Source organism: Streptopelia decaocto (genome assembly GCF_964273445.1).
Source record: "Streptopelia decaocto genome assembly, contig: HAP1_SCAFFOLD_45, whole genome shotgun sequence".
Lineage (NCBI taxonomy): Eukaryota > Metazoa > Chordata > Aves > Columbiformes > Columbidae > Streptopelia > Streptopelia decaocto.
The window spans coordinates 54,128-64,193 of NW_028117033.1; the positions used below are offsets into that span (position 1 = coordinate 54,128).

The following is a 10,066-nucleotide window of genomic DNA, read 5'->3' on the forward strand; positions in this document are numbered from 1 at the left end:
AATCCTGCTCTTGGCCTTGTGATCATCTCCCAGGAGCCTCAGCTCCACTTTCCCATCTCTGACTGTTCCATCCTGACCAACTCTTTCTGGTTTGTAAGTGTGAAGTCCCACAGGGCACCTCACCCCACTGACTCCTCAGTCACCCGTGTCAGGAAGATGTTGCCAATGAGCTCCAAATCCTCCTGGATGGCTGGTTCCTTGCAGATATTGGGATATCTCAGGTCTGCCACGACAACACGGCCCTGGAAACATGAAGCCTCTTCCATTTGTCTGAAGGAGGCCTCATCTAATTCCTCTTCGTCACCCGTGAGTCTGTAGCTGATGTCCAGTCATCACAACACTGCCCATGTTGTTCTGCCCTCTCATGCTGACTCCTCAACATTCAGCTGACATTGTCTGTCCCCAGGCAGAGCTCCACACATTCCTGCTGCTCAACCATATGAATGGAAACTTCCCCTCAAAGTGCAGACATCTGGCATTATGAGTACAGGATGCCCAAGACTCCACATTTTCTCTAGGAGACGGTATTTGTAGTGCCCTGTAACTCCTGATCCTGTTTTCTTGGGAGAGACACCCTAATCAGGATAAGCCATCTTCATGGAAACATTAACAGGTGAGCGAATGGAGCTTCTGTCCAGGGAGAGACGCAACTTTGAGGAAATCTGAAATTCACCCTTCAGAAAGATCTGAAGTTTGATAAGGGGAAGTGGCCAGTTCTGTATCAGGGTGGCACAATAACCCCATCAATCAGGACAGAGCAGGACCTGACACGCTGAGCAGTGACTCTGAGGAGAAGGGCCTGGGCACTACAAGGTCCCCACACCAGCCCGTGGTGCACGCTCACCATGAACAAGGCAGCTGCACACGGGGCTGCATGAGGAGGAGCGTGGGGACCCAGACACCTGCAGTTCTCATCCCATTCGGTTCAGCACTGGTGTGACCCACACACACGAGTGTGTGCCAGTGTGCGGCTTCCCCGTTTGGAGAAGCAGGGAGGAACTGGAGAGTGCAGGGCTGTGCCAAGGAAGGTTCAGCACCTTGTGCACATGGTGTGGGGTGCTGAGGGACCCAGGCTGCTTTGGCCCAGCAGCGCTGGGGAGGCTGCAGCAGTGCAGGAGTAGCCTGAGAGTGCTTGAAGGGCGGTTTCAGAGATGGTGGAGGTTTCTTCATAGTGGGAAAGAGCATGAGAAAGAAATAATGGCCCAAAGTGCAGCTGGGGAGGTCCAGGCTGGACATGAGCAGAAAGGAATGTGATGGAAGGGCAGTGCTGTGGGGGAGCAGGTCAGCAGAGGGAGTCTGCATCAGCCCAAGGCTTTGTGCTTCAAGGGACAGCTGGGGAGGATGGAGAGAGCTCAGCAAAGGAAGGAAGATGCTCAGACAGGAGCAAGGTGGGGCAGCAGGGGGGATGTCTCCAGCCTGCAGGGAAAGAGGTGCAGGGGATGCCACAGCACAGGAGAGGCTGTTGTGGAGATGATCACGGGATGTAAAGAGGCTGAAAGCCCCACCAGACATGAGCTCCTTCTCCCCTTGGCTATGGCTGTTGTCTGCATCTCTGATGCCTGTGAGGAGACACCTTGTCCTTCCAGCACAAGGGCCTCAGAGAAGTGTCCCCTAACTTGTCACTGTCCTTTCCTCCTTGCACAGGTCCTCATGCCCACAGGCAGCCAATGTCCAACAGCAGCTCCATCACCCAGTTCCTCCTCCTGCCGTTCACAGACACACGGGAGCTGCAGCTCTTGCACTTCTGGCTCTTCCTGGGCATCTACCTGGCTGCCCTCCTGGGCAACGGCCTCATCATCACCACTATAGCCTGTGACCAGCATCTCCACACCCCCATGTACTTCTTCCTGGTCAACCTCGCCCTCCTCGACCTGGGCTGCATCTCCACCACTGTCCTCAAGTCCATGGCCAATTCCCTCTGGAACACTAAGGCCATCTCCTTTTTGGGATGTGCTGCTCAGCTCTTTTTGTTTGCCTTCTTGATAACAGCAGAGTATTCTATGCTCACAGTCATGTCGTACGACCGCTACGTTGCCATCTGCAAACCCCTGCACTATGGGACCCTCCTGGGCAGCAGAGCTTGTGTCCACATGGCAGCAGCTGCCTGGGCCACTGGGTTTCTCGGTGCTCTGCTGCACACGGCCAATACATTTTCACTGCCCCTGTGCAAGGGCAATGCCCTGGGCCAGTTCTTCTGTGAAATTCCCCAAATCCTCAGGGTCTCCTGCTCACACTCCTACCTCAGGAAAGCCTGGCTTATTGTGATAGGCCTCTTGGTAGCATTCGGGTGTTTTGTGTTCATTGTGGTGTCCTATGTGCAGATCTTCAGGGCTGTGCTGAGGATCCCCTCTGAGCAGGGACAGTACAAAGCCTTTTCCACCTGCCTCCCTCACCTGGCTGTGGTCTCTCTGTTCATCATCACTGCCATGTTTGCCTACCTGAAGCCCCCCTCCACCTCTTCCCCATGGCTGGACATGATGGTGTCTGTTCTGTATTCGGTAGTTCCTCCAGCTGTGAACCCCCTCATCTACAGCATGAGGAACCAGGAGCTTCAGAATTCAGTTTGGAAACTGATAACTGGACGTTTTCAATAACAAACAGCAACAAACTCTCATACACTGCATAGCAGTTATAGTGTAGTTCATTGCAGGCTCAGCCATTCTTGCTTTGATTTTTGTTGTGGTGGTGTTTTGTGATAATGTTATTATCCCTTTCCTAATTCTCTGTCTTCCTTTTTTCTATGACCAAGTGTCTTTGTAAATGAGGGGCCATTGTCTCTGTTTTTTTTAAACAAAATTAAGAGCCCTACAGTGTTTTGGTTTGTTTTCTTTCTCACCTGAGGTCTTAGTTTAAGGCCGTTTTGGAGCTAGAGGAACAGTTTCTTTCTGCATTGGTGGAGGGGAACAGAGTCCAGCATGGTAGCACTACCACAGAGCACCAGCGCTTGTTCTTCCAGAGCTCTTCTGGTTCCATGCCCATACTCTCCTTCTCATCCCTTGTGTTGGTGTAAGGCCTGAGTGCTCTGGCAGCTTGGTCACTGTCCTGCTGTGTGTCAGTCCTGTGAGCACAGGCAGGGATAGGCAATGGGCACTGCTGTGACAGAGCTGGCCTCACAACAGCCTTTCCAGATAGAAAGGTGATCTCCTCAGGGCAATACACGATGGTTTATATCTTCATGCATATGCTTACAATAGTGTCCCACAGATTCAAACACCAGTGTACAGCTGAACAGCATGTGTGTGCAGGGCTGGCACACAGCAGTGTCCTCTCACAGCCAGGCTCCTGCCAGAGACTTGCAGGACCAGCAGAGCAGGGGCTGAGCTGTGCCCCTGTGCACTGGACACCCCACGGAAGCTGCCCCAGGACATCATCATGGACTGGCCCCTCTTAACCACCATTTCTAGCTCTGGCCTCTCTCCTCCACTCACAGAGGTTGTTCTTCCCTCCATGGAGGGACACGGAATGAGTAGGTCAGAAATTCATGTCTGCATTGTTCAGATGAGATGTGAGCACACACATCACGGATGTGAGGTGAGATGAACCCAGGTGAACACTAACGACATCAGCTGTTCCTGGGGGTTCCATGAAGGCCTGTGGAAGAGACATTGTTTCAAGGTCACTTCACGTTGAGAGTAACCACGCACGGGAAACCACCCACTGGGATCTTCTTCCTTGAACTGAGATCCCCGTGTCCATTCCTTGTGATGTGGGACATTTCAGATGAGTGCAGAGCAGGGTGACACACCACAGGGCTGAGGTGCCTCCCATCCTTTGGAGTGGCAACAGGAGGCCAAAGGAACACTGTGATTCCTGCCTCTGTGTAAAAGGGACAGCCTCTGTCTCTGAGCATCCCTGGGTGCATAAGAATTCCTGAGACTGGCATTTCTGTGTGTGACTCCAGGAACAATCCCCACTGGCCCAGTGAGATTCATCTCAGCTGCTGGGACGGCTCATTGCAAGTGCTCCTGTCTGCTCCATCACCCTCACCCATGATGCTGGATTGTGCTTTCAAGAGTGACAGCAGAATCAGAGAAGTTCTGAGGTCCTCAGGAAAGGAAGATGTCAAGCCCATCTTCAAGAAGGGCCTGAAGGAGGATTTGAAGAATTCAGGGCTGGTCAGCCTACCTCCGTCCCTGAGAAGGGGATAGAAAGCGTCTTCCTTCACCAGTTTCCGGGAACCTGAAGAACAAGGAAGGCATTGCTGAACCAAAATGAGCAGAAAACCCAATGAGTCCCAAGAAATGCTCTGGACTCATTCCAGAGCTTTAGACGCCCAGGAATGAGCTCAGTGACAGTGCAGCCCATGCAGTTGCATCTATGTCCCTCATTGAGCAGCACCACCAGTGTGCAGTCACCCCATGGTCCTGCAGCCAACCTGCTCTGCAGAGCATCAGTGCCAGGTTGGGGCCCTGTGGGGAGCACAGGGAAGGGGCCAGGAGCACCAGAGCAGATCAGAGGAGGGATGGGGGAGATCAGACAGGAGCTGACCTGGGCTGGAAATTGCTCTACAGAAAATAATGCTGGTGTTCAGCTGCCCCAAGATAACACCCAGAGTTTAGGGTGCAGGGCCAGAAGTCCTTGCTGTCCTGGTGCTTTACCAGGCCTGGGAAGTAGCTGGAGAAGGATTGGTGTCCCCCACTTGCCATCTCTTAGTGCATCATCCCTCGTGAAAGGTGGCATGGAAAGGAAGTCTGGGACCCTGTGTCAGGACTTGCACTGAAGAAAGTATTCACCCAGAAGCCACATCCTTTTGCTCTGGTACTTCAGTCCTGGTGCTCATCGCATGTCCTTAAGACAAACTTATGCACCCCTCTTGTCAACCTTACCCCAAACGTCACCCCTAGACAAGGCTCATGAGCTGGGGCCAAGCTGGAGAACTGGGGTCCAGCTGTGACCAGCGGAAGGACAAGGCCTGTCCTGGGTCCTCTAAAGGGCTGGCAGCCTCTGTGATCTCCACCAGAAAAGGCAGCGTGCAGGAAACTATACACCATCCCCATGCCCATTGGAGGCCCTTAGGAAGAGTTCCTCTCTCCAAATATCCAGCCCAGCTTGTTGCTGCATGAACAACCAGGACAAACTGTCCCTGGACCCTCATTCCAGACCCCATCTCCTCCACCCTATACAGGCAGTGGTCTCCCCCTTGGCACTGAGGTGGTTCCAGGGACCCAAGAGACAACTGTAGGAGGAGATGTTGGGTGGGCATATGGTGTCCTTCAGTGCTCCTCATGGTACCTCCTGCTGGGCTTTGTGCCACTGGTCACAACCCTCTGAGCCTGGATGTTCAGCCAGTTCTCAGTGGTGCTAAACAGGAACATGCCCATGAGCACATTGGGCTGCACTGGGAGGAGCGTGGCCACCCAGACAAGGGCAGTTATTGTCCATCGTGACTCAGCACTGGTGTGGTCACATCTGGAGCCGTGTGTCCCAGTGTGAGGTTCCCCATTCTGGAGGAACGGGGAGGAGCTGCCATGTGGCTAGAGAAAGTCTGGGTCATGTGTGGAGTAGTAGTAGTAGTGTGTACTACTGGTGTACTACACACAGTGTGTAGCCTGGTGAAGCGGAGCCTGAGGAAACGTGCTGCTTTTACTGAAATTGAGTTAATTTTCTTCATGCATTTTGAACCTCTCTCCTTCACAGCCAGTACAGTCTTTTGTTTAGATTTCCTGTGAGAATAATGAGGTAACGCTGTTTCTTCCCTGGGATAGAGTTCATTTTGTCTTTTAGCAGCTTTACAGTGTTTGCCATTCGCTATGAAAGGAATGTCAGAACTCACTGATATCTTGGCTGTTATCAGGGAAACCAAGGACTTCTTTGGCCATCCAGCTGCAGATGCAGATTGGCAGGAGGGGACACAGACAGGACAGCACCTGGATTGACATGCAGGCTGATCAATGACATATTCCCTATGATTAGCGTCACGCTCAGTCTAAAGCTGGAGCCAGATTTAGGGCTTGTTACATCCGTTACTTTGGGTTTTCCAGCTGGTTTGGTGAGTTCCTTTCAGAAGTTTCATTCTGTCAGGAGTTCGATGTCAGTTCTGACTTTTGCCATTCTGTCATTTTGCCGTTGGCCTTTGGGCCTTTCTGCCTGTTGCCCTTTTGCTCTCTTTTGCTCAGATGGGCTGTTCAGGACCAAGGTGCTCCCTTCTGCAGGACTGGCTGCTCCATATGACTGGAGTTACATGAGGGATTGCACTGAGTATATTTTCTTAATTTAATTTATCTATCTCTATTTAATTTACCTGGACTATTGTCAGTGAAACCGAGGACTTCTCTGGAGTCCAGCTGCAGGTGCAAATTGGTAGGAGGGGTCACAGACAGGACAGCACCTTGATTGACATCCAGGTCAATCAACCAGCTATTCTCTACCATTGTGTCATGCTCAGTCTAAAACTGGAGATGCCTTTTCCAGCTAGTTAGTTCAGATTTTCTGGCTACGTTGCTTGGTTCTGTTCATTCTGTTGGGAGGTCAGTGTTAGTTCAGTTTTATGACACTTTGTTGTGTTTAAGTTGGCCGTTGGGCCTTTCTGCCTTTTACATTTTTGCTTTCTCTTGCTGGGATCATCTCTTCAGGACTGGGGTGCTCCCTTCTTTTCTGTTAGCTGTTCCACATGACTGGAGATCTGTGGGGGATTGCACTGAGTATCATTTATTTTATGTATATTTTAGTATCTGTATACTAGTAGTAGTAGTAATATTTTATAATTACTTTTATTGTCTTATGAATTCTATTTTCTAAGCCCACGAGTTATTCTCTTCCCTTTCAGTTCTCTCCCTTGTCCCACTTTGGGGATTCGGGGCAGGATGTGAGCAGCTATCAGGGTCTTAGTTGGTGGCTGTGGTAACACCATGACAAGGAAGGGCAGTAGTAGCTTCAGAAATCTTGAAAATCACTTTCCAAGATGGTGGCAGTTTTGGATTTTTGCTTTGGTTTTTGTTTTTGTTTGGTTTTTTTTTTTTTTTGTTTTTTTTTTTTTTTTTTGGTGGAGGAAAACAGCATGAGAAAGGAAAACCATCAGAAACCACAGCTCTGGAGGCCCAGAGTGGAGCTCAGGATCAAGAAATATCATTCTGAGCACAGTGCTGTGGTCATTCAGAAGGACTCTGGATCAGCCATGGCTTTGTGTTTCAAGAACAGCTGGTGAGGATGGAGAGACAGCAGCACAGGTGGGGACACACCGGGGTGAGAACAAGGTGGGGAAGTGCATGGGGTGTCTGAAGCCTGTGGGGAAACAGCCACAGGCCTTGGACAGTGCAGGATGGACTGTGGTGGACATGGCCAAGGGCGCTGGCAAGGCTGGATGTCCCTGAAAGAGCCAAGGTCTTTGTCCCCTTGGCTATGGCTGATGTCCCTGCCAGCGAAGCCTAAGAGGAGACACATGGTTGTCATGGCCATGGCACCCCATTGCCTCCTTGCACCCCCAGGGAGTGTCACACCATTGTCCTGCACTGGGCATCGCACTCCCCACAGCCCCAGGAAGAGCCCAGAGCCACACATGAGGGACAGGATCTCCCTTCCCAGGAGCAGGGGCTCAAGGCTTGGCCATTGTCCTTCATCAGACAAACCAAGGGCTTTCTCAGCATCAGAGCTGCTGCACTTTGCCTTTGCCTGATGCAATCACTGCCTCCAATTATCTGCTCTAACGAGTCCCTGGGGAGGCTTTGTCAGTAACAGCCCTCAGTGGGGCCCATTAATTCTTCAAGGTACTTTGGAGTTTGCTCCTGACTTGGACTTCTTGAGCAGACTCTTCAGTCTGTCCTTGGTATCTGAGGTTCATGGACTCAGCACCAAATACGCCATGGGGCTCATTAAAACACAGAAAGCCCTAACGAGCGATGTTTCTTACTGTAATTTTCTTTAAACCTTCCAGACTTGTAGAACTAACTGTAGACGTTTCAATGGGACACATGATGATGAAGATTTCAAAGAAGATTTCATAAAGGAGGGTTTTTTCTTTCAAGGGTGTTTTCTGTCATTTTTCAGTGTATAGAAGAAGTGACAGCAGCATTCTACACTGGGCATTGATCCCGAGGGTCTCCTGAAGACATCTGGACAGGCAGGAGAAGAGTCCCTTGAGGCTGGACGCTGTATGGACAACCTGGCTCCTCACTCCCACCCCCAGTCTGCCGGTTCCCTCATTGGCCACCAGAGATTGCATCACTTTTCCTACATCAGACTTCTCCACTGAGCTCTGCAGGAGATGCTGCAGCTCCTGTGCACCAGCTCCACCTGCTCTCCTGTGTAAACACTGCACAGTTTAATAAAGAGCAAAACCCTTTCCTCAGCTGTGTGTGTAAGCTGGATCTGATGAGGTCCAGCATCCACAAGGGACAGCCATACAAGAACTGCTTTAGGCAGAGAGATAGGAGAGGATAGAAATAAACACAGTGAACGTGTTGACTGCCATGTCAATTAGAGCTCTGAAGAACGGGGCAAGTTTGTAACTCCCTGAAGCTCAAAGCAGAAACCAGACAGTTGAGAGGCCACTGAATGACCAACGAGCAAGTGGAGGAGAAACCTGAGAGCACTGGGAAGGGCAAATGTCCAGACAGTGCTGGAAAGTTGTCCTGTGACAGGGACATTTAATCAGGAGAGGTGGGAATTCCTGAATGACGAGGGAGATGAAATCATAGAGTGTTGGTAATAGAAGTACAAGGGAAGACCAATATTTCTTCTCCTACCCGTAGTACATCAGTCCTCAGCTGTCTCACCATAAACAGCCAGTGCCATTTCAGGGGCCCAGTGTACCTGAGGTGCTGGCTTGGGATTGGCATCTCTCACACAGGACCTGGGGAGACCAGAGCACCTTGCAGTGCAGGTGGAGCCTGGGCAGGGGTTCCCGGGGCATCTACACTGGCACCAGGTCTTTGTGTCCCTGGAGCTGAAGACATTTATGTCCTAAATCCATGCCCAGTTATGGAGAACTCTTTCCTTTTCAAAGAAAAGAGACTCCCCTACAAAGACTTTTAAATAAATAAATAAATAAGCAAATAAATAAATAAATAAATCAGTAAGTATATTAATGAATAAGTAAATAAGTAAAACAGAAAGAAAGAAAGAAAGAAAGAAAGAAAGAAAGAAAGAAAGAAAGAAAGAAAGAAATGTTGACACCTTCCTTTGCTTTGCATATTTGTCTTCAGTTCTTCTTATTTTAATTTTCATTGACATTAACTGACATCTGATGGGCCTGCAGGCATGAAGCCAAGATCATGTTGTGTCTTGCACAGCACCCCATGCCCTCTGAACCTTCCCTGCCCAGGACTCCACCACTTTGCCCAGAGCAAGTCACACTGAGGTGTTAGCTGGTTCCCTGGCTGAGATGTTGGTTTAGATGGTCACCTACAGCACAGGTGGATCCTGCCCCATCATCGCCTGCTCTGCTCCAGTCTGAAACAGAGCCCAACATCACAATGGGATCATGAGAGAACTGAGGTTGAAGGGACCTCAGGAGTCTGCAGTCCAGCCTGTCACCAACTGGGTCACACCAAGGTGTTCAAGCCTTGATTCAATCAGAGCTTTAGCAGGACTAGAGAAGTGATCATCCCTTTGTACTGGGCACTGGTGAGGCTGCACATTAAATCCTGGGGTCAGTTTTAGGCCCCTCATGGCAAGGAAGACATTGAGGTGCTGGAGAGAGTTCAGAGGAGGGTGACAAGGCTGGTGAAGGGTCTGGAGCACCAGTCTTATGAGGAGCGGTTGAGGGAGCTGGGGCTGTTCAGCCTTGAGAACAGGAGGCTGAGGGGAGACCTTGTAGCTGTCTACAACTACCTGAAAGGAGGTTTTATCATGGTGGGTGTTGGTCTCTTCTCCCAAGTAACAAGTCATAGGACAAGAGGAAATGGCTTCAAGTTGCACACGGGGAGGTTTAGATTGGATATGAGGAAAAAATTCTTCAGGGAAAGGGTTTTGAAGCAATGGAACAGACTGCCCAGTGAGGTTGTGGAGTCCCCCTCACTGAAGGTGTTTAAAAGACATACAGAAGAGGTTCTTAGGGACATGGTTTAGTGCCAGATTTAGGTTATGGTTGGACTCGATGATCTTAAGCGTCTCTTCCAACCACAATTAT

The 10,066-nt window shown here is 50.4% G+C and overlaps 1 protein-coding gene across 1 annotated transcript; it reads left to right on the forward strand.

Moving 5' to 3' along the window:
- Positions 1-1,667: 1,667 nt before the first annotated feature.
- On the forward strand, positions 1,668-2,594 carry LOC309451955 (olfactory receptor 14A16-like; the record flags this gene model as incomplete). The annotated part of the gene is made up of 1 exon (XM_082076648.1): positions 1,668-2,594. The coding sequence occupies one exon, from the start codon at positions 1,668-1,670 to the stop codon at positions 2,592-2,594; it is 927 nt and encodes a 308-aa protein (XP_081932774.1).
- Positions 2,595-10,066: the final 7,472 nt, after the last annotated feature.